Source organism: Sander lucioperca, chromosome 22 (assembly GCF_008315115.2).
Source record: "Sander lucioperca isolate FBNREF2018 chromosome 22, SLUC_FBN_1.2, whole genome shotgun sequence".
NCBI classification, from domain to species: Eukaryota; Metazoa; Chordata; class Actinopteri; order Perciformes; family Percidae; genus Sander; species Sander lucioperca.
Genome location: NC_050194.1, coordinates 10,825,782 through 10,850,687, shown reverse-complemented (window position 1 = coordinate 10,850,687; position 24,906 = coordinate 10,825,782). Strand labels below are relative to the sequence as shown.

General features: G+C 39.4%; 2 protein-coding genes across 2 annotated transcripts in view; both read left to right on the top strand.

Annotated features, from left to right (window-relative positions):
* LOC116044233 (cytohesin-3) overlaps positions 1 to 24,906 on the top strand; it is a 37,960-nt gene that overhangs the window by 10,214 nt on the left and 2,840 nt on the right. Inside the window, exons 2-12 of the mRNA XM_031291263.2 lie at positions 4,537 to 4,619; positions 5,458 to 5,522; positions 6,622 to 6,688; positions 6,830 to 6,948; positions 9,717 to 9,797; positions 9,909 to 10,021; positions 12,181 to 12,329; positions 12,445 to 12,556; positions 17,652 to 17,728; positions 19,200 to 19,271; positions 19,727 to 19,881. Coding sequence (XP_031147123.1) covers positions 4,537 to 4,619; positions 5,458 to 5,522; positions 6,622 to 6,688; positions 6,830 to 6,948; positions 9,717 to 9,797; positions 9,909 to 10,021; positions 12,181 to 12,329; positions 12,445 to 12,556; positions 17,652 to 17,728; positions 19,200 to 19,271; positions 19,727 to 19,881 — 1,093 coding nt within the window. The remainder of the gene's footprint in view (positions 1 to 4,536; positions 4,620 to 5,457; positions 5,523 to 6,621; positions 6,689 to 6,829; positions 6,949 to 9,716; positions 9,798 to 9,908; positions 10,022 to 12,180; positions 12,330 to 12,444; positions 12,557 to 17,651; positions 17,729 to 19,199; positions 19,272 to 19,726; positions 19,882 to 24,906) is intronic.
* Positions 17,403 to 24,906, top strand: part of LOC116044235 (ankyrin repeat domain-containing protein 61) — a 27,846-nt gene continuing 20,342 nt past the window's right edge. The window contains exon 1 of the mRNA XM_031291266.2: positions 17,403 to 17,413. The gene's annotated coding sequence lies outside the window, so the exon portion shown is untranslated. The remainder of the gene's footprint in view (positions 17,414 to 24,906) is intronic.

Below are 24,906 nucleotides of genomic sequence, written 5' to 3'. Positions count from 1 at the left end.
TGTATCGTGACCTCCTTCACCTTCTCACGTTGGCCTTTGTGCTGACGTCCCAGCATTCCTGCTTTATGGCTCCGAGCCAGAGTGCCTCTGCAGACAGCTACGCCTGACTATCTGCTGCTACACATACTGTCACATAATTTCATCACAAAGTAGGTTAAAGGCAGGCGGCGGCTGGTTTGGCGGCAGCATCTGTGCATATGCTGTTATACATGACACTTCCGCTCCAACAGACTCGTATTAGACTTAAAGAGCGGAGGGGAGGGCGAGCATGGGGGATTAATGCTAGCGTGCTCATGTGCAGTTTTATGCACGTGTTTGTCTGTCTGTATGTATGACCCAGGCTTTAATACAGAGCATGTCTTCGCCTATAGTTAGAGGGATTGGGGGTGGCGGGTTTCAGATTAGAGTCTGGATCCAAGAGGAAGTTTCCCTTGACTTCCTGCTTCCTTGCATGTGTCACAGAGTGCTGCAGGGCCAGCCAGGGTAACAGGGCTATCTCTTTTTTTTATTTTTAGAGCTCATCCACTTTAAAAGACATTATAGCCATTGAAGTAGCTATTTTAAAGCCAGTAGATCTGGACAAATCCTCTCTCACTTACACGAGTCAGTGAAAACTGGGACCACAGCCAGTGTTAAGTGAGCGTGGGATTTTCACTCTGAGCTCCATGTGCTCTGAGTACCTCGAAACTGCTATGAACGCTGGGTTTAAGTCCTTGAATCACTTCACAAGGCTTTAAAATTAGATTTGTTTTCCCTTTCTGTCTGTCCACTCTAACAAAAGGCCTAAACATGTATTGATATGTGACCAAAATAAATGTGAAAGTTATAGAACTGAAGGTTGATGCGGACTGGTGTGGGGTTTGAGCTTGCCAAAGCATCTGTGCATAAGTTTAAATGCCATCCAAGCCTCTGGTATCAGTGGGTGGCCAGGGACAGTTGTTAGTTTTGGGTGTGAAGAGCAGCAGGGGATTTACTCCTAAAAGTAGATTTTGAGGGATTTTGTTTTTAGGGGGGAAATTACCAGACCCTCTTGTTCTGTGGTGCACATGTTGGAGTTTAAACCCTTTGGACCCTCTCAACCCGCCGCTCCATGCAATGGATTTCTGAACTGCCACATAGCAGATGTCATTGAAAAGGTTAAAAAAGTCTAGTTTTTTGCACGCACAAATTGAAATCAGCTCCTCACCAACTACAGATAACCCACTACTGGACAATCGGACCTTCCTAAGGTCTACTGTTTACTATGAAGCAATGACTCACACCATAAAGTATTTTAGTAGATTACCATTCAAGCGTGGCTGTGTTTGGTTTGAGTCAATGCAGAGGTAACGGCCAACCCCACGACACCCTCTGTGCTTGTTGAAGACACTAAACTCATTTTCCTGAATGAGTCATATAGACGGTCACAGGGGGAGGTGTGTTAATAATGTAATTGGTGGACCACCTCTGTAGAAGAGCCCCCCCCCAACACTAAACAAGATTATCCACTGAAACAGAGACCTTAGCACTGGTTTTATAGTCCTCTCTATTAGGAAATGTGTGGTTTGAAAGACATATTACAGTGTATAATACAGTAGAGAGACTTGGATTGGAGGAAAATGGCAATGCTTTGCCATTAATGTTGTTAGGCGTTTATTAAAGCAAGCATCCTCTGCTTCCTATTAGATTTGTAATGAATCAAGATTGCAATCATACACATTGTTGCAGCCGGTGGAAATATCTCCATTAGCTAATGCACGACCTCAGGCCAGTGGAAAACATGGAGCTGTCTGCTGCTTGCTCATCAACTTACTCTGAGCAACATATTCAAAAAGACAGAAGAATCCCGATATTAGGGCTGCAACTAATGATTTTTTTTTCTCCATTATTGATTCATCTGCTGATTAATATCGACTGGTTAGGTCTATGTAAAAAAAATATTAAATGCACCTCACAAATTAACATAATTATATTGCTTGTTTTGTCGAAGCAGAAATTCCAAATGTAAAAAAAAAGTAGTAGTAAGTTAATTATCTTTATTATCAAAGACAAAGAAAACTAATATTTACAAATATAGGCTATACATTTGAGAAGCAGGAACCAAGGTATTTTTGACTTTTTGTTGTTCTGTAGCCATACTAGCATCCACGGCTGTTCTTAGGTGTTTTGAGCTAAATGCTAACATCAGTATGCTAACATGTTCATAATTATAAAGCTAACATGCAGATGTTTAGCAGGTGATATTCACCATGTTCACCATCTTATTTTAGTGTGTTAGCATGCTGCTGCTGATGGTACTCGATGAAGTTTCAGCTCTGCAAAATATAGTGTGGTTTGTGTGTGAGCTCTGTCACACCAAAAATGATAAATATGTGTAGGTGTAATCTCTCAGTTTTATCAGAATTAGGCTTTTGAAGTTTGAAATGTTGACCTTTTAAATGATGCATTTCCTCAAAAAGCCAATCACTTTTTGTCTTTTTATTTAACCTTCAAAGCATAGAGATAAAATGCATCAACCCCCCCAGGGTTTGTCAAAATGTCAAATATTTTGACATTTTATTGTAACGCTCTCATTAGTCCAGCAAGTGTAAAGGAATAGTTTTACATTTTGGTACAACCCTAATTCTGTTTCTTGCCAAGAGTTAGATGAGAAGATTGATACCACTCTCATGTCTGTATGTTAAATATGAAGCTACATTCAGCGGCCGGTTAGATTAGCTAAGCATAAAGACTGGAAGCAGGGAGAATCAGCTAGCCTGTCTTTCTGAACGTAAGAAAATTTGATCAAACAAACAAGATATAACAAGTTAATTAGCTTTAGCGGTGCAGAGCCAGGCTAGCTAAGCTAACCGCCTGCTGGCTCTAGCCTTATATTTACTGGACAGACATAAGAGTGGTATCAATGTTCTATCTTCATCTAGCTCTCGGCAAGAAAGCAAAAAGGGGCATTTCCCAAAATGTCAAACTATTACTTCAAGTTTCAATTTCAATTCAATTTCAATTTTATTTATAGTGTCAAATCATAACAGAAGTTATCTCTGGATCCTTAATAGATAGAGTAGGTCTAGAGTACACTCACAGGTGCGACAGCGGCGAGGAAAAACTCCCTCTTAACGGACAGAAACGTCGGCTCTAGGTGGGTTGCCATCTGACGCAACCAGTTGGGAGAGGGAGAGATGGAGAGATAAAGAAATATGACACATAATAATTATAGCAGTACAACCTTAAAACCCAGCGCGACAATGCATCCTCCCCCCCAGGTTAACTTCTGCTGTGTTTGAGATATACTGTAGGACAGATGGACAGATGCAGAAAGCATTCCTCAAGATTAAAGAAGTGTGTAAAACAGCCTGGAAACTTTTTTTAAGAGCACTAATTGGTTTCAGAGCCACATTCACAGCGCTCACATTTATATTGCATAAGTGCTGTGAGGTAGCCAGAGGTTAGCAACACTAATTAACATCTTGATTTTCATACTTTCAGTCATTGTGTATTTATATCCCCTACTCTTGTCTATTAAAAACATGGCCCGCAAAGGAAATCCCTCAGCTGTTTCTCCCGCTGTTTTCCTGACCCTCATCACGGCGCTTCAGGATTGCATAACTAGGTTAGGAAGCGCCTTTTGTCTCAGTCTTAATGTGAATACCATCTTTAACAATACTCTGCTCCCCTGAACGCAACTCTTACAAGCTATGGATTACAAAGTCAGTGCTTCCTCTTGAGCCCAGTGACCTTGTTTTACTTTAATTGGCGCTGTTTCCCATCCGCGAGGGAAAATAAGGGCAAAAAATAGGAAAAAGTGACATCTCTCCTTCAGCAACACATAGGCACAAAGCTGCAACTGTGATATTAGATGTGCCATTTTCCCATTGAAAGATTTGTGTTTTCTGCCTCTAAGCTGGCTTAATGAAGCGAGATTGCACATGATCTCTGAGTGTGGGTGTGTGTGTGTGTGGGGGGGGAGGGGGGGGGGGGGATTGAAGAACAAGAATGAGACAGAAATACGGAGTAAAGAAGAGGGAAAGGAAACATTGAACAGAAATCCTCCTCTTTTCGCCTGGAGCTGCGAAACCCTCACGGCCGGGGAATCAGTGTTAAATTAGCAAATTCACTTTTAATGAAAGAAAACTTAATCTGGATTGGTTTTATTAATAGAATTTCCCTCTGAGCCAAGTGGAGACGGGGGGCAAAACACTTTCAAGTGGAATAATTAAGACCCTTTGCCTTCTCTCTTTCTCTGGTTAATTAAGACGAACATGCACGTTCTTGATATGTGTTGCTGCAGCTGATCAAGCAACAGCAGCCCCGTCACTTTACGGCATGCGGAGGATGAATCCCTTTTCGATTTTACATCTCTGATTGTGAACTCCTCCAGAATTTGTAGGTGCTAGATTGGATAAGTCCAGATAAGCGGACGAAGATGGATGGATGGATGGATTGGATTAATTTCTGTTTGTTCTCATCTGCGGTGAGCTGAGTGAGTACAGTATATAGTGATGCGAGGTGTGTACAAAATGAGACTTAAGGTCTGCTGTGTTTCTCCATCTTGTGTTTCAGTTCCTGAGGATCTGTCCCTGGAGGAGAGGGATGAGCTGTCAAACATCCGACGCAGGAAGAGAGAGCTCCTCGATGATATTGAGGTGTGCGTTTGCACATATGAGCATATACAATATGTACAGGTTATATTTTCATACATTCATCTCAGTAGCTGAAGCCTCTGTTCATGAGCAATATATTAGGTATACCTGTTAGTTAGTAATTTCTGACCTTTTAATTGTTTTTGCCTATCTACTGCAGCGCTGTAGGTCTATTTGCATGCTGTATGTAATGCAAATAGACTTGCATTACATCTTTGCTCATAAAAAGTAATGCCTTTCCACTGCTGTGTCCTTTCCATGCCTTAAAGCTTTTTCTCCCTGTACTTTAGGGGTGGAGGAAAAATCGATTCACCCATATATGTGATTTTTTTTGTGACGATTTTTAAAATCGATTCTTTTCCCTAGAATCAATATTTCTTAGTTTTATATTTTTACCAATGATTCCCGTATATATATTTTCAGTTTATATGGTAGTGCTGATGGCGACTACATCATATCCATTTTCAGCAAAACAGACAGCAGAAAAGCAGAAAATGCAGAAAATCCATGTTATGTACTTCTTTACAAATTAAATAAATGTCAGACTGACTGACTGAACACAAAACACAAAACAATTAGTTTTTAGAAATGTCTCATGATACATTGTCTCTAGAAGTGTATTATTCAACTTTTGTTTTTGTTAAAAAAGGAAAAGAAAATCGCAATACTCAATACAATCGAATTGCCATACTCCTAGAATTGCAATAAATGAATATCGCAATACAAATCGAATCGGCACCCATGTATTGTGAAAGAATTGAATCGGACAAACGCATATCGTCCCAACCCTACTGTACTTTAGCCATGTTTCAACTTAAAGTCTCACTCTTTTTTTTCTCAGAGGTTGAAGTTTGAGATAGCAGAGGTCATGACGGAGATCGAGCAGCTGACGTGTGTAGGGGAAAGGTGAGTAACTGAAGACGAAATGTAGTTTCTGCAGATGAGGTTTACATCTCTAATATATCAGTAACCAAGTATTTATTAAGTATTGTCAAGCACTCTGTGTACATGTGTAAATTCAACTCATTGAGACAAAAACTGAACTATTTTATATATTTTATATTTTTCTTTATATTTATAAGCATCATAGAGGTAGAATGTAGGCAGAGCTGTTGTATTGTACAGGTGTACATTATAAAGTAATTTAACTAGAAACATTTTGACACCAGGGCCAAAGCAATACCAGTATTTACAATGTTCTGCTAATTTGGATATTTTCACATATTATTTATACATTTAGTTATAGATATTATCTGTGTTTTTTGTCATTCATTTAAAGGCAGTACTCTGCACTAAAGTTTCTCTACGTGATAGTCTAAAAGCTGTTTCAGAGCCTTCTGCACACTGGCAGCAATACATGTTTATGATCAATCTAAAAAATATTACCAGCCTTTAAATAAACAACCATGAGTGACAATAATATGTAGAATGCAAACAGCTCCTCAAGTCACTAAAACGCCCAGAAAAAAAGAGAACATGACCTCTGCCACCTATACAGCCCTAAATAATGCTCTCCTTTTTTCTATCTTCAATCGTAAATAGCCAGCACCAGAGTTATAGCTCTTAGTTGACTCATTGCCTCTATCTTAGTTGAGTTTGGGATTTGCATGCTAGCTCCGAGATGTCAAAGGCAGTTGCATTACAAAGGTGTAGGCTGACATAGCTGGGAAGGATCTGACTTTATATGGTAGCAATATTAGGTTGCCATATCAACCTGGTTGTTTGTATAGATCATATATTGACTTATTGACTAGACAGTGTATGTTGTCTAACCAACAGCTGCATAAAACAAATAATAACAGTCAATGTATAACACGTATCTCTGTGCACATGTTTATTTTTAGACACAAGCATGCACATATAATGGGTAGAACAGATGTGGCAGGAAATAATATTTCCAGTTGCGACTATAAATAAAGTTTGTTGTTGTGTTCGACATTCAGGTACTTGTTTACAGTGTAACTAACCCTAATTAAATCTCTATATTTTTGCTTCTGTTTTACAGTAAAACATCCCAGAGAAACAAACAGATTGCCATGGGCAGGAAGAAATTCAACATGGATCCAAAGAAGGTACCGTGTGTCCTGTACAGTAACAGCCTCCACTGTCTCTGTAGCCTTGAAGGGAATGATTTTCTTCTGGTGTGTCATTTTCCATCATCCGTGCTCAATTGAGACAAAAAAGCCATCCTATTTTCTCCTTTTCCTCTCCAGGGAATCCAGTTCCTGCTGGAGAACGACCTCCTCCAGCACACTCCCGAAGACATTGCGCAGTTCCTCTACAAAGGCGAGGGCCTCAACAAGACCGTCATCGGAGACTACTTGGGCGAGCGGTGAGACAGAGCATCTATCAGGCTGCAGGAGAAAGTCCTCCTTAGATCAGATTTATGCTCACTATGATTAGAGAAGGGAATTACAGGCTGGCTTTATTGATTAATGAGGGAGAGCATGATTGACCCCCCCACATAAATCTTTGAGTCAGTGTGGCTGTCTTGTCATAGTCCACCCATGTAATAATAAAGAAAGGGCCATCCAGCTCCTCACATCTCAGGCCAGACTGCTGGATAATGAAGAAGAAAGGAAGTCCTGCAGCTAGTGAGATGGATGGTGTTATCTGAGGTTGAGATTAGATAGTTAAACATACTGTATGAGGCGTACAGGAACAACATACACTGAACCAAAAACCAGGAAAAGGGAGCTGCAAGAGGGAGCACATCAAAGGCTTAGTGTCCCAAATTTATTAGGCACTAAACCAGAGCTTGATTTATCATTCATCTGTTTTTCATTTTAAAATCACTAATTTGGAAAGGTTATTTAAATTCAAATATGTTTTGACTTTAACACAGAAAATCCTGTTTGTACTTTATGGTAATCATCATGCTAGTTCTTACATGTCCATTTTGATAAAGCACAAAGCAACGATTCAACCTATAATCATTTACATTTATTATCAGCCATTACATTTGCTGTTCTAAACACTCACCTTTTTTACATCATAAATTCTCTATTGAACAGGAAGTGATGCATTGTATATTTCTGGTGCTTTGTTTTATAAACTATAAAATATAAACTTCATTAAGAGAAAATCTAAGGGAAAAGTCATCACAGGCTGGCTGCACTCTTTGATTGACATGTGATCTTTCAGAAGTGTAGAGCAGAAACAGCAGCGAGCGACTGGCACTGCAAATGTCACAACAAGAGAGAAAATAAGAATCTCAAACATTTCTAAGGCTGGCAGTATACTTCAATTGTTTTATATACTTTAATATAAAATGTAACAAATGTTGTTGCATACTTTAGCCAAATGTTACTGTCTTTTTAAAGAGGGTATAAAGAGATGGACGTAGCAAACATGGTTATGAAGAGAATTTATAATTTTCACAACCTGGCTCAAGGGCCATGACAAAAGAGGGAACGAGGCATCATAAATGATCAAACGTGATTTATTTAACAAAAGAATAAACTAAACATATCTTTTGTAATGTGCAAAGTGTGTCTCTGTAACTTAAATCAACTCAAAACAAGATGTGGCAGGCAGGGTGATCAGGCCATGGTTGATGTCTGGATTGCAGTGAAGAGAGAGCCTGTAGTGTAGTCTGACCAGGTGGAGCTTTAGCCCCACTAGCTCACAGCTCCCAGGTGCACCAGATCTGCAATCTGTTATGTTATCCATTAAAAAATATTTTTTTAAAGCAAATCTTTGGCAAAATGTTTAATCTTATAAGGAGGATCCTGAATAAAAGCAGCACTGTGTGAACTCTTTCAATGCAGGAAACCACAGTCTGTATTATCTTAGGAGGAGCTGGGTGGAGGAGGGGGGGCTCTGGGGACGCCTCTTGTTGGCAACAGGCTTTATTCATGGAGAAGCATCAAAGAGACCACCTACCCAGTGGAAATCACACTAAACACAGGCTAAGGGTTTACTCTCAGTAATTATCACTAATTGAGATTATGCAAGGAGCAGGAACCCATCATTACACGCTGAGCAGAGAGGGAGATGAGGAGAGAGGAACAGAGAGAGGGACACAGGGAAAGGAAGAAGAAGAAAAATAGCCAGAAGGTGGATAGATAGTAGGAGATGGATGGATGGATGGATGCAGGCTGAGTGGGTCATTGACTCCCATTACGCTACGAGACCTTTGTTATTGTTCCTGTATAATTGAGCGCTTAGTCACATACAGTACACACACTGCTGAGACACACACACACACACACACACACACACACACACACACACACACACACACACACACACACACACACACACACATATGCAATTTCAATTTTACAAACAGCAGGCCACATTCAAGTCACTTTGTAATAAATGTACCTATAGCAATAAACTTATATATAACCCTCATAGGACAGGTTTCATTTTATTTGGCTGCAGATGCCAGTATAGGGTACAAGAAGAAGAGAATCCCCCAGGTCATCGTCCAAATAATCTAAGACTGTTATTGCAATACAAGTTTGTTGTTTGTTTCCTGTAAGCTGTACTCTTCTAGACCTTTCCACAATTTCTCCCCACAAAAAAAAAACACAAAAGGCCTGAAAATTCCTGGCGTCATTTGAACAATACACAACACAAAGACGATACAGGATCAGGATCATGGCCCCTGACGTACAACAAACATGATCAGAGAAGCTGTGGCCGCAGCATGAAAGCAGCTGTTGACTTTTCCTCCCAAAAACCCTCTGATAGCCAAACAAACTTCTGACTAAAAGAAGCCTGTGTGGGTTTGGTTTTAGCTGTTTTTCATCAGTCCAACGCACAGTTTCCCCCCCTCAGGGTGCAAAAACACACCACATTGGCCAGCTGTTTAAATTGCTTCCAGACCCAATGCTCAGCGCCCGGTATGAATAAAGGCACAAACATGACAGGAATGCTGAGAAACTGGAATTCAGGTTGAGAAATGCTTTTCATGAAGGAAATCTTTTTTCCTTTTCTTCCACCCTGTCTTCTGGGTTCACATTGTGTTCAGAATTATCTTACGTCTTCTCTGGATGGTCTTCTTGTTCTTTGAAATAAAAAAGTAACGACTTAGAGATATAGAATAATATTGGAAATGTGATTTTCCCATCTGTATTTTTACCCCACCAGGGATGACTTCAACATCAAGGTGCTTCAAGCTTTTGTGGAGCTGCACGAGTTTGCAGACCTCAATCTGGTCCAAGCACTACGGTCAGCAGAACGATTAACTCAAATTCTGAGCAGAAAAAAGCTACAACAGCTATGTCATGTGCATCCTGTGGGATCACAAATGAAAACCCCCTCCTCTACCTCTAATTGTAGGCAGTTCCTGTGGAGTTTCCGTTTGCCAGGTGAAGCCCAGAAGATCGACCGTATGATGGAGGCGTTTGCCTCGCGGTACTGCCAGTGCAACGCTGGAGTCTTCCAGTCGACAGGTCAGACACAAAGCAGGCTACTGTTGTGTAAACCAATGGTCCCCCACCTTTTTTGTATGACGTACCCCCATAGGCCGGTCAGATGAGCTCCAGAGCCCCCTTCACAGACCTTACCCGTCATGTTCCAAATGTGTTCATGGATATTGTTACAATATTTTTGATACAATTGAACAGTCAGTGCTTTTGTGTCGATATGGTCAACTTTGCATTCGCACTACTATCGTTTCGACGTTTTTAGCTATTTATTTATCCATTATTTTAACAACCTATTTATTTTCCATTACCTATATAGATGTATTGATAGTTTATCTATTATTTTAGCTAACTATTACAACCATTTATTCCATTACTTTTAGCTACAGTAACTATTTATTACTTTTAGCTAACCATTAAATCAACTACCTTTAGTTTACCATCTTATAATTTTAGCCTTTTGTTTAGACTTCTCTGCTTTTTTGCTACTAAGATTTAATTCTCTCTTAATCACCACAGTGTTCATGCAGACTCAATGCAGTTGCTTTCATTTTTAAGCAAATCATAACTTCAGTTATTTTTTTTTTCAATGAATTGAGCTTATCTTTCCACGTACCCCTTGGAAACTGCAAAGGAACCCCCTGGGATACATAAGAGCAAAGTGTGAAATCCAATGTGTTGGACAAAGTCAATGCACTGATAAGCAGCCTAGCCTAATGTGCCAACATAAGTACTGCCCGGGGGTCTAGGATGCATTGAGTGATGGCCTGTTTTTTTTTTTTTTTTTATATAAATGCATTTCAATCATTAAGCCATAGTAGAGTTACGGTAACTAAAGCTCACTGAGGATTAACTACAGATCACAGTTCACTGCAGGATATGAGTTCAGAGTAAACAACCAGCAACAAACAAGGGACATCCATTATTGAGGAAGACTCAACCTGGCTGAGTGATATATGGTCTTGTGATAAACAAAGCCTACAACTACAACAGTCAGTGAATTGTGTAGTATTGTGTGCAAGATTGTTGTCTGTGGTCCCATGGAGGGAATACTCCAAGTTTTGTGAATTCAGTTGATGGATTATTTGCTTAGGTATGGGTTTAGCAAATTCAAATGCTGTTAAGTAAAATGTAATAATCTATTCTGGTTAAGCCACACACAAGGCTTTTTTGCGTGAACTTTTTACAGATATGGGATGCCTTACAGAAAGGGACAATTTAACAATCTCTGCAAAGGCAGGCATGCATGTTTGTGTGTGCGACAGTTGTTGTGGGTGCAGAGCAGAACAGCAGCTTAGATCAATGTGTGTAGCAGCAACTGAACACTCAGCCCATAAAAAAACATAAAATGATCAGGGATCTTTAATCACCAATAAAATGAGCTTCCCGTCTCTCTCAGTGCTTCATTGTGCTCATACATTTTTTGATTACCCTGACATTCCTCTTACAGTTAGCAGCACCTCTTGTCCCCGCATTACACACTGTATGCAAAGCTCCTCTATTTTTTTTTTTTTATAGAGAATGTGTGTAAGTGGGTAGACAATAGGCTGTGCAGGACAGCCAGGACTAAAGTGTGTCAGTGAGGAGACAGAGGGGAATGAATGATTCATTTACAGGCAGCCACTGGCCTGTGTGTGTCTGAACATTAACTCACAGTGGAGAGACTAAAACCCTGCTTCCCCCACTACATTTTATCTCACTTATACCTCTCTCTCCCTCTCTCAGACATGCACACACAAAATTATTTTTCTTAAAAACGTGGCTTCTCGAGTCGAAAAGTGATGCACTAGTAAAATATTTTTTTTCTGTGTCTGGCTTTCTCGTTCCTATCAGCCACAAAGAAAATTCATTCAAATGAATTACAAAGAAAATCTACATTTAGAAGAATTATGGCTCACATCCTAATCCCCTTTGCTATCTATAATAGCAATAAAAGAAGAAGGCTGTGTGTGTAAGAAGAAATAGAAATTAACACAAAATATGACCATATGCTGATGACATCCTGTAATGTACTGAAACTTGAAAAAATGTTACACCACACATGCTCAAAACAATTTGGTTGAATGTCTAATGTACAAGGTACATGTCCACCATAAAAAAATGAAAAATAAAAGTAAAATAAAGACTTGGCGGTAATGATCTGTTATGTATTTTGATGTATTTGATTCCCTTCCTGTTGCTCTCAGATACCTGCTACGTGCTGTCATTTGCTATCATCATGCTGAACACCAGCCTCCATAACCCCAACGTCAGAGACAAGCCCCCTGTGGAGCGCTTTATCTCCATGAACAGAGGCATCAACGAAGGAGGAGATCTGCCTGAGGAGCTTCTCAGGGTGAGGATTTCTGTGTGTGTGTGTGTGTGTGTGTGTGTGTGTGTGTGTGTGTGTGATGAGGCATTTCCCTTATTGTTTAGATTTTTGATTAATAGTTTCCCTCCCCTTTCTGCAGAACCTTTATGACAGCATCAAAAATGAGCCCTTCAAAATCCCAGAGGATGATGGGAATGATCTGACGCACACATTCTTCAACCCCGACAGAGAAGGCTGGCTCCTAAAGCTTGGTACGTGCATTTAGAGTCACAAAACTAACCTTGGTTATGTTGATTTATCATTTGTCAGTAGAGCTTTGAACATCAGTTTGATGAGCAGTGCCCTTTATTTCCCTGGGCATGACTGTTGTTTGTGTGTAAGTTGTTTATGATGGGCTTTCAGGCGGCCACGTTAGAGGTCGACAGCTCTTGGGCAACAATGGTTTAAAAAATAGCTTATCACTTACTTAACTTAAGAATTTGTCAATTTCAGCCAAATTAAACATTAAGTCCCTGTTTGTCTTGGGATGCTACATCTTTACTAAAAGGAAATGTTTCAAGGTAAAGCAGATGTCATGAGCTGATGCTAACGCCATTTTATTTCTGTTCTCATTACTTGTTTTCTGCTGGTGATTCAGCCTGATGTTTTAGCCAGCTGCTTAACATCAGGATGTTAGCATTGTCATTGTGAGCACGTTAGCATGCCAATGTTAACATTTACTGACCGCTGTTGCCTAAGTATAGCCTCACAGTTCAGCTAGCATGGCTTTGCATCAACTATTAAGTATTAATAGTACTAGTAATAGTCAAATATTAAGTGAATGTAGGACACGTTCATTTTCCCAGTGTGGACACACAACATACACAGACCCCTGCTGGCTAATTAGCTAGCTTACAAAGTTGTTCATGTTAACAGAGCTATTTTCAAGAAACAGGGGGTTTACTAAAATATGGTAAACTTCTGCCTCACCAGACTTGGGAGGTTCGTAGCAACATTGAATTGCATTACAAAAACAAACTTAAGTTAGCTCATGATTTCTCCTCATGTAGCCTCATTTTTGCCCGAAAACTGTCCACCTTTATGATAGTGCTAGATAAGGTTGCTTAGGGATCTGTGACACAACTTCATCTCGTGACCTCTCCTCTTTGTTTGGTCTCGTATTTTCTATCCTCTCCTTTCTCTCCTCTCACTTAAAGCATGCTCCTTTCTGTGAATACACATTCAACTTCTCTTTCTCTCTGGCATTGTGATTTCTGTGCTTGTTATATCTTTCAATATCCTTCTGTGTTGTTTTTGTTCCTCACTCCCTTTCTCTAACCTTTCACCCTTTCACCTTTTGTTCTGTTCTCTCATTCTGTTCTGTGATGGCTGTTCCTTCTTAAATCTCTGTATTAGGAGGTAGGTAACGCTCCTTCGTCCATTTTCTCGGTTCATCATAGAGTGCCCTCACACTGGCATTGGCTGCCATTATCTCCTTAGCACACCGGGCCCCTGAACATGCTAGCCGCCTCATTTAATTGGCCTTTTGTATCAAAGCTATTATTGGGCAAATAAGAACAGCATTGTGAGGTAATGGGTTATATATTATTTCAAAGGCAAGGCGAGGTCAGTGATCTCTCTCATTCTGCATGGGGATTGGCTGCATTTCATCTTGTGGCTCTGGAGAAGGCTGGGTGACGCAGAGGGCCCGTCTCAGATGGTGCACACGCAAAGCACACATGTTTATCCCAAGAAGCCTTCGCATTAAAAGATAACTGTTGACATTAAACCACAGTGCCATTTGCCACATCCCCTTTATTATTCTGGATCTTTTTACAGAAATTTGCCCTGGTTACCGGATAAAGAAGGAAAAGTTACATAGACATTAACAAATCATTAGTAATCAGGCAACTAAACTTATTTGGAAGCGAAGGTTAAGGTGAACATTACTTTATTTTACTCTGACCTACTACTGTAGTTGTGATGCATGCAGTTTTGCAATGCAGTGGACAATTATGTGGACAAGACTTAGGGGTGCTTTCACCTTCAACTTCACTTTCATATTGGTCAAGACAACTGATTTAAATTGCACTTGTTTAAAGGAATATTTGGTGAAATGCTCTTATTTAGCATTTTTGCTGAGTTAAACGAGAGTTAAAAGATTGATACCGCTCTAATGTCTGTTTGGTAAATATGAAGCTACTGCTAGCCTTGCTCTGTCCAAATGTAACAATATGATGTGCTGCTTCCCCCTGTTTCCAGTCTTTGTGCTATGCTATTTAATGCTAAGCTAACCAAGCTTCTGGCTGTAATGTTAGCGTCATATTTAGCGTACAGGCATGAGAGTGGTATCAGTCTTCTCAGCTGTGTCTTGGCAAGAAAGTGAAAAAAGCGTACTACCTAAAATATCATACTTTTTCTTCCCAGCTGTGGAGTCGCACAAGTTTATATGAGAACCCTTAAAACATTAGCAAGTCAACCAAACGACACCCAACACCCAGGGGTCAGCTGAACAGGTCACCTCATGCTCTGCACCATTAGAGATAGCCCTGCGCGTCATACTGCTCTTGTGTAGCTATCTGCCAGAATGCTCAGCTTTAGTGAATGGGCTGCTTGAGTCTGCTACTGTGGGAATGCGTACCTACTGCTGTGTGGCTGGTCATGCAGTGAAATAAAGGAGACTCTTGCCTATTGTCATTCTTCTCTCTCTGTTCCTGTCCTACAGGCATCAGTACCCAATGCTGCTGCTCCTTTTCCTCTCTTTTTTCTTTTGCTCTCTATCCTACCAGCTGCCCCTGCATCATTTAAGGGCCGATTTTCCCTGTTAGTGAATTCCACGCTAATTTTAGATTCATCAGAGGAGTCCCTGATTAATGAGGGAAAAAGATTTTGTTTGTTTGAATGAAGCACTCTCACTCTGCTGCCCTGTCAGGTTGTTCAATATGACATATTGCTGCACTGCTATGAGGCTGTGAAGCTCTATAAGCTGTCATTACACTAATGACCAGGAGCCTGCTGCTATGCCTGAATCCATCCGCATCCTTTGTGTACAGCATGTCTTAAAATACAGTTATTTATACGTATATTTCAGAAGTCCTACTATATGCAGAGGGGTCACAAAACAGCACCTCTGTTGAGTTCAGCCAAGCTTGTATTCTGGGACAGAATAAAGAGACGAGTACGGATGCAATCACTTTTTCCTGTCCTCCACATTCATTTGAACTAAGGTGCATGGAACAGGGAGATGTGATGTTAAAGCATTATAACGGGACTTGTCCCTGCCTGGCTTGTCTCAGCAAAGTGTTCAGCATGTAAACTGACAAACATATCATCTAATCAATATTTAGCTTAGATAAAAGACCAGTCAGTGTGCAGTATTGTGGCTGTTCTACATGTAAGGACTACAGATTCATCCAACAAATAAGCTTTTGAATAAATTACATTTTTATCCTATTCAATAATACAAATGATGGAAATTGAGTAATGCAAGACTTTTAACTCCCTTACACTTGTGCACAGTTATTTGCACTCCCTCTGCAGAGTGTCCATAAAAAAACAAGTGATTGATAAGTCTGCATTAGAAACATGCAAACATGGGCGGTCCTGCAGCAGAAATCCAAAATAAATGTCAGGTTTGAGGATGAAATTAAACGTATGGCTAAGTGGGATAAACGGCTCTCCAGACTGCCATATGGTTGACTGTAGCAGAATAAAAACTTATATTTTGTATTTACCCAACAAAAGTACACTCTATTTTAAATCCTCATTCTATTTTAATGAGTACAATGCAGCAGATGCATCTGAAAGTAAACACTGCTCATAAATAATATACAGATGTTGGATTTTACTCTAGCTAGAGCAGTATAGAGTGAAAATCTGGGTCAAGTTAACATTACATATTGATTACATCAGTAACGGCTGCTTTGTGCTCATTCTGTGAAGTCAGCAAACGCGTCATTATGGTGCACATACTGCAGACTGTACATTGACATCTGTCACGTTATGTTTTTTGGATCACATAGGTAAATTGCATAACCGATGGTGTAATTAACAACAAATCCAATAATCCCAATTAATCTACTTTAATCTGACGATGGAAGCAGATGGAGAGATTGTGTCTCTTATAAGGTGATATTCCTATATAATTCCTACATTCAGATGTGTAGTTGTATAATTAAAAAAAAACGCTCTTGTATTTACATGTTCCAAATGTAAACCTTCTCTGCTACAATCGTTACATTTTTCTGCCTGTTTTTTATTATTAAAGCAGCCATATTATACTCATTTTCAGGTTCATAATTGTATTTTAAGGTTGTACCAGAATAGGTTTACATGGTTTAATTTTCAAAAAACACCATATTTGTGTTGTACTGCAGTGCTCTATCTCACTGCTGCAGATCCTCTTTTCACCTGGTCTCTGTTTTAGCTACAGAGTGAGACCTCTTTTTTTCTTCTTCTTCTTCTGTACTATCTTTGATTGCACTGCACATGCCCAGTAGCTCAGATGTAGATCATGTCAGCTAGCTAGCTCCATAGACAGTAAAAGAAAGGCTCTTTCTACAACTTTGGTCAGTTACAAGTCAGGATTAGCTGGGAGACTTCAAAATGAGGGCGCACATGTAAGTAGTTCTTTTGTAGATTATGGTGAACTTGTGTGTGTTGTAGCAGTGCTTTGCTATTGAGAACGAGGTAGCATGCTAGCGTTAGCATGCTAGCGTTAGCATGCTAGCGTTAGCATGCTAACGCTACGAGCTAATGGTTGCGGTTAGCCTGCTCGTTTCGGCTTGTGACATCACAAGCCGTGCCGATTTTGAACAGCTCACCCAGAGACTGAAGGCAGGACACATTCAGAAACTGTATCTCACTCTAAACAGCATGGGTGGATTTTTTTCAAAGTTTGTATGTGTGTGGAAGCACCAGAGACACAACATAACACCCCAAATCCCAGAAAAAGTGATTTTTTCATAATATGGGCACTTTAAAATATCAGCGGAGACTTCTGTCAAGTCAAGCGCATTAATTCCATCACTCCCACTGGTCAGACAAGTTGAGTGCACTCGTGCTTTAGTTGTCACGTGTACAGTATGTGGTGTGAACATGTCTGGGTTTCTCCTGGAAGGTAACACTGTGTTGGAACAGTTTTCACAAGCCTAGCAGAGCTCTTAGGTATCCATCTCTTGAGACTGGGAGGGGGTGCTGGAGGGAGTATCCATCCTCTGATTGAGCCTAATAATGCAGAGAGCCGATGATCAGAACCAGATGTGGCACGTGCAGCTGAGGTCTCGGGCAGGTTAGCCTCTACATGCACAAACGCTGTCGCCTCTTCAGTTTGAACTCAAATATTCCGTTTTTTTTTTCTCTCCGCAGGCGGGAGGGTGAAGACGTGGAAGAGACGGTGGTTCATTCTGACAGACAACTGCCTCTATTACTTTGAATACACAACAGTAAGTTTACACAAATATTTATCTTTTTGCAGATTGCCAACAGAAAAAAAAGATTGATCAGAGTGGATCTTGAAGGAGTAGTTTGACATTACAGAAAATTTGCTTATTTGCTTTTTTTGCCAAGAGAGATGAAAAGAGTGATACCACTCACAGATATGACTGGTATCAATCTCCTCATCATTACACTCTCTGTAAGAAAGCAAAATAAACACACACACACACACACACACACACACACACACACACACACACATAGTGTGTGGCACTGTCTTTGTGGGGACCCGTCATTGACATAATGCATTCCCTAGCCCCTTACCCTAACCTTAACCATCACAACTAAATGCCTAACCTTAACCCTTACCCTCACCCTAACCATAACCTAATTCTAACCATAATCCTAAAACCAAGTCTTAACCCTCAAACAGCCCTTTAAACTTGTGGGGTCCAGCATTTTGGCCCCACAAAGCTGTAAGTATACTGTATTCCCGGTTTTTCGACTCCACAAATATAGTTAAACAAGAACACACACACACACACACACACACACACACACACACACGTTAGAGACCGAGGTCTTTGCCTTCCAGCTCTGCTCTTTAACAGATGCAGCTCCTTTGACCTAAATGAACCTCACTCCAGCAATTAACATGAGGCATCATGGGAAACATCTGCAAAGTCTACCGTACACATCTGGCCCTGCTAAGCCGCAAGCCAAGTGCCTCCCCCAACCCGCTGCCTGTCACCCCACGCTTCACCCCAACACACACATCCCCATTTCTGAGTACCCCCTCCCCCTTCCGAACCCAATCCACCAATCCCTCAGCACACACGCTGCAGCAGGGGTACACACACTCAAAAAGGCACACACACAGCCAGCTGTGAGCAGCCGTCCCAGGGCATTTCCTCCCCCCTGTTGTGCCCCCTCATTAGTAGGAAGATGACAGGCAGGACACGAGGCTGTTCCTCAAGGTCCCCCCTCACATCTGGCCCCACAGACACAAAAGCAGTCGCTAGAGGATGGAGGATGTAGGGAATGTAGGGAGTGTAGGGTTATATCTCCCATGGGTGCTGTCCCCTACGTGACCGGGATGAATAAAAACTTCAAGTGTGCTTATCAGCACCTTTATTTTTTACTTTGATGCTGTCAGGCTCAATATAATGTAGAGAGAATTGTTAAAAATACTTAACTTTGCTGCGGTGGAAATTAAAGGTGCTACATGTAGCATTTGCATGCATCAAATTTGTGACGTTAGTATTTAATTTTTTTGAATTTGTAGCTGATACAAATCATACTTTGAATTTGCTTTGAATAATAAATGTGTAATTGTGAGTGTGTGGATATTGTCTGGGCTGGATCTTTTCTTCATTATATGTCATTGTGCCCTTATTACATACTGATTTTGTCCATAAGAGACATGTACTGAATGAGTGATATGTTGATGCTGAGTGTTGTCTTTGTATGTGTTTTAAGGATAAAGAGCCACGTGGGATTATTCCTCTGGAGAACCTCAGTATCAGAGAGGTGGACGAGCCCAGAAAACCTGTAAGCAGCAACTCCAGACACTGTCTTGTCCTGCTGAATCTGTCTTAATCTATTTTAAAGGACCTATATTGTAAAAAGTGAGATTTCCATGTCTTTTTAAAAAAATTATAAACCAGGTCTAGGTGCTATATAAGTACTGTGAAAGTATATAAAACGCTCAATCCACAGAGAAATGCACACAGTCTATATTTATAAACGTTGTGATGTCACAACTATACTATAGAGGTAAAAAGTGCCGCTACAGTGCTGTTACAGGCATTCCCTGGCTGCAATGACAGTGCAGAGACAGCGAGAGCGCAGATGCGGAAGATCCGAAAATGCTGACCAATCAGAGCAGACTGGGCTTTTTTGCACAGGCGCTAAAACGGAGAGTTTCAGACAGAGGGTGAATACAGATTCAGACAGACAGAATGAGAAAAAATAATCAATTGTTTATCAATTGGTTGCCTCCCCAGAACTGCTTCGAGCTCTACAACCCCAACCACAAAGGTCAGGTCATCAAGGCCTGCAAGACAGAAGCGGACGGGCGCGTCGTCGAGGGCAACCACGTGGTTTACAGGATATCGGCCCCCACGCCGGAGGAGAAGGAAGAGTGGATCAAATCCATCAAGTAAGAGACGCTGTGTTAGTGTGGATCCATTTACACTGAGAGGGCACTTAGCCAAAGCAGGGCTGCTCTCATGTGGGACTTTCTCATGTTTGACCTTGACTGTGAGAAACACACACACACACACACACACACACACACACACACACACACACACACACACTCACACACAGAGCTGTGAGCCTAATCATAAATGTGCAGACCAACACACACACACACACACACACACACACACACACACACACAATGGTGACTAAATGTGACTGTGTTTCTCACACCTCCACACAGATAACACTCAGAAGTGATTTGTGCTCTGCTGGATAAGCTCACTTCCCTTTGATTAGCGCTCCGCAAGCACAGAAAGACACACACACACACACACACACACACACACACACACACACACAGACAGACAGACAGACAGACAGACAGACAGACAGACAGACAGACAGACAGACAGACAGACACCTGCTCAGGCACTATGCATTGCTCAGTCTTAGAAGTGTTCTGGCAACACCTGATTTGTCATATCCAAAATGCTTCCTTGTTAAGGAAGGAGAGAGGAGTTGCAGCAGTAAATTGGGCCCAGTGGGTAATTGATCAGCTCGCTGGTTATCATCCACTTAGCTGCAGCGTCACTGGCAAATATGATCAATAAAACAGCAGAAATCATATTACACAATGCTTCCATGCTCTAATAATATTTAAAAAAAGCACTTAGCATTGACATATGTGTATCCATTAAATGAAAGTAATGGTTTTTTTTTGGCTAAGTTACTGGAAATCTTGTCCGAGTGAGGCAGCTTTGTGTACAGTTAAAGTGATGGGTAAGAGGAGAGAGGTGGTCACTTTACTCTGTTTGGGAGATTCAGTCAATTGACCATCAGATGACACGTGTGTACTGTACATTTCACACTCCTGTGGCAGGCCTCAGAGCCTTTAGTGCAAAAGCACAAGTGTGATCCAGAAGTGTTTTTTAGTGCAGTTGCACATCATAATGTAAAGTATTTTCCAGTCACTGCTGAAACAATAAATATCACAAATTGGACTCAGCAGGACAGAGCTGTGCTGCCTCAAACACACTCTCACTTGACTCAGCTGCTGGGGCGGCAGACTGTCCTGTGGTCAGCAGATACACATACACACACACACACACACACACACACACACACACACACACACACAGACATCACCTGACTCATCTGCATGGCTGGAAATGGCTCTTGTGGTAACTGTTTTGTGAAAACACACACACACACACAGACATCACCTGACTCATCTGCATGGCTGGAAATGGCTCTTGTGGTAACTGTTTTGTGAACACACACACACACACACACACACACACACACACACACACACACACACATATGTATAACACTGGCCTGTTGCTGGGAAGGCTGCGTGTGGGTTACTCAGCGTTATTCCTATCCTAAGTGTATGTTAGTGATGACACCTAGGGTGGGGTAGGGAACATGGAAGGGCCATGGAACCACTTAAGAAAAAAAAGTCAGAGTATAGTATGTCGAAAATATCATAGTATAGTATGTCATAAAAAGTTTTTAAAAAGTCATAGTATAGTATGTTGAAAGTCATAAAAATGTCATAGTATAGTATGTCGATAAAAACATCTAGTATAGTATGTCAAAAAAAGTCATAAAAGTCATAGTATTGTATATCGGAAAAAAGTCATAGTATAGTATGTAGAAAAAAGTCATTACAGTATGTCGCAAAAAAACGTCTAATATTGTATGTCAAAAAAGTCATGAAATCAGAGCACCCGAGTAGCCCAATGGGTAGGATGTGAAAAAAAAGTCAATGGGTAAAATGTCATTAAAAAAGTCATAGTATAGTATTTCGAAAAAAAGTCATAGTATAGAATGTCCTAAAAAGTTATAAAAAAGTCATAGTATAGTATGTCGAAAAACATAAAAAGTCATAGTATAGTATGTCGAAAAACATCATAGTGTAGTATGTCATAAAAGTTGTAAAAAAGTCACAGTATAGTATATTGATAAAGGTTATAAAAACGTCATAGTATTGTATGTCGAAAAACGTCACAGTATAGTATGTCAAAAAAGACATAAAAAGTCATAGTATAGTATGTCATGAAAAGTTATAAAAAAAGTCATAGTATAGTATGTTGAAAAAAGTCATAAAAATGTCATAGTATAGTATGTCGATAAAAACGTCTAGTATAGTATGTCAAAGAAAGTCATAAAAGTCATAGTATAGTATGTCGAAAAAAGTCATAGTGTAGTATGTCATATGTTGATAAAGACGTCTAGTATAGTATGTCAAAAAAAGTCTTAAAAAGTCATAGTATAGTATGTTGAAAAAATGTCATAGTAAAGTATGTCGATAAAAACGTCTAGTATAGTATGTCGAAAAAAAGATTTAAAAAAGTCATACTATAGTATGTTGATAAACATAATAAAAAGTCATAGTATAGTATGTCATGATGGGTAAAAGGAGAGAGGTGGTCACTTTACTCTGTTTGGGAGATTCAGTCAATTGACCATCAGATGACACGTGTGTACTGTACATTTCACACTCCTGTGGCAGGCCTCAGAGCTTTTAGTGCAAAAGCACAAGTGTGATCCAGAAGTGTTTTTAGTGCAGTTGCACATCATAATGTAAAGTATTTTCCGGTCACTGCTGAAACAATAAATATCACAAATTGGAGAGCTGTGCTGCCTCAAACACTCTCACTTGACTCAGCTGCTGGGGTGGCAGACTGTCCTGTGGTCAGCAGATACACACACACACACACACACACACACACACACACACACACACACAGACATCACCTGACTCATCTGCATGGCTGGAAATGGCTCTTGTGGTAACTGTTTTGTGAACACACACGCGCACACACACACACACACACACACACACACACACACACACACACACACACACACACACACACACACACACACACACACATATGTATAACACTGGCCTGTTGCTGGGAAGGCTGCGTGTGGGTTACTCAGCGTTATTCCTATCCTAAGTGTATGTTAGTGATGACACCTAGGGTGGGGTAGGGAACATGGAAGGGCCATGGAACCACTTAAGAAAAAAAAGTCAGAGTATAGTATGTCGAAAATATCATAGCATAGTATGTCATAAAAAGTTTTTAAAAAGTCATAGTATAGTATGTTGAAAGTCATAAAAATGTCATAGTATAGTATGTCGATAAAAACATCTAGTATAGTATGTCAAAAAAAGTCATAAAAGTCATAGTATTGTATATCGGAAAAAAGTCATAGTATAGTATGTAGAAAAAAGTCATTACAGTATGTCGCAAAAAAACGTCTAGTATTGTATGTCAAAAAAGTCATGAAATCAGAGCACCCGAGTAGCCCAATGGGTAGGATGTGAAAAAAAAAGTCAATGGGTAAAATGTCATTAAAAAAGTCATAGTATAGTATTTCGAAAAAAAGTCATAGTATAGAATGTCCTAAAAAGTTATAAAAAAGTCATAGTATAGTATGTCGAAAAACATAAAAAGTCATAGTATAGTATGTCGAAAAACATCATAGTGTAGTATGTCATAAAAGTTGTAAAAAAGTCACAGTATAGTATATTGATAAAGGTTATAAAAACGTCATAGTATAGTATGTCGAAAAAAGTCATTATAGTATGTTGCAAAAAACGTCTAGTATAGTATGTCAAAAGTCATAGTATAGTATATCGAAAAAATCATAACAAAGTCATAGTATAGTACGTCGAAAAAACCATTAAAAAAATCGTAGTAAAGTATGTCATAAAAGTTTTAAAAAAGTCATAGTATAGTATGTTGAAAAAAGTCATAAAAATGTCATAGTAAAGTATGTCGATAAAAACGTATTTAAAAAAATCATAGTATAGTATGTGAAAAAAAGTCATAGTATAGTATGTCGAAAAAAAATATTTAAAAAAGTCATAGTATAGTATGTCGAAAAAAGTCATAGTATAGTATGTCATAAAAAAAAGTCAAATAAAATACCTGAAGAATACCTTTTTGAAAAATGTCATCGTATAATATGTCCATAGAAGTTATAAAAACGTCATAGTATAGTATGTCGAAAAAAGTCATAGTATAGTATGTCGAAAAAAATCATAAAAAAGTCATAGTATAGCATGTTGAAATAAGTCATAGTATAGTATGTTGAAAAAAAGTCATAGTATAGTATGTCGGAAAGAAATATATAATTTGAGAGCCTGATGGGAATCAAACTCCCAACCTTGGACACCCAAACCTGTCTTCTTACAGACTAAGCTATAACAATTGCCATAGTATAGTATGGCGAAAAAATTATAAAAAAGTTTTAGTATATTATGTCGAAAAAAGTCATAGTATAGTATGTCGAGAAAAAGTCATAGTATAGTATGTCGAAAAAAGTCATATTATAGTATGTCAAACTAATTATGAAAAGTCATAGTATAGTATGTCATAAAAAAATCATAGTACAGTATGTCTAAAAAAGTCATAGTATAGTATGTCTGAAAGAAATATAATTTTAGCTCCTGATGGGAATCAAACTCCCAACCTTGAACACCCAAACCTGTCTTCTACAGACAATTGTCATAGCATAGTATGTTGAAAAAAATCATAAAAGGTCATAGTATAGTATGTCGAAATAAAGTTATAGTATAATATGTCGAACAAATCATGAAAAGTCATAGTATAGTATGTTGAAAAAAGTCATAGTATAGTATGTTATAAAAAGTTATAAAAAAGTCATAGTATATCATGTCGAAAAAAGCCATAAAAATGTCCTGATATAGTATGTTGAAAAAAGGTCATAAAAAGTCATAGTATTGTATGTCGGAAAACAATCATAGTATAGTATGTTGAAAAGAGTCATAGTATAGTGTGTCGAAAAAAATATTTAAGTAGTAAATATAAATAGTATAGTATGTTGATAAAAACGTCTAGTATTGTATGTCAAAAAAATCATAAAAAAGTCATAGTATAGTATGTCAAAAAGTCATAGTATAGTATGTCGATAAAAACGTCTAGTATAGTATGTCATAAAA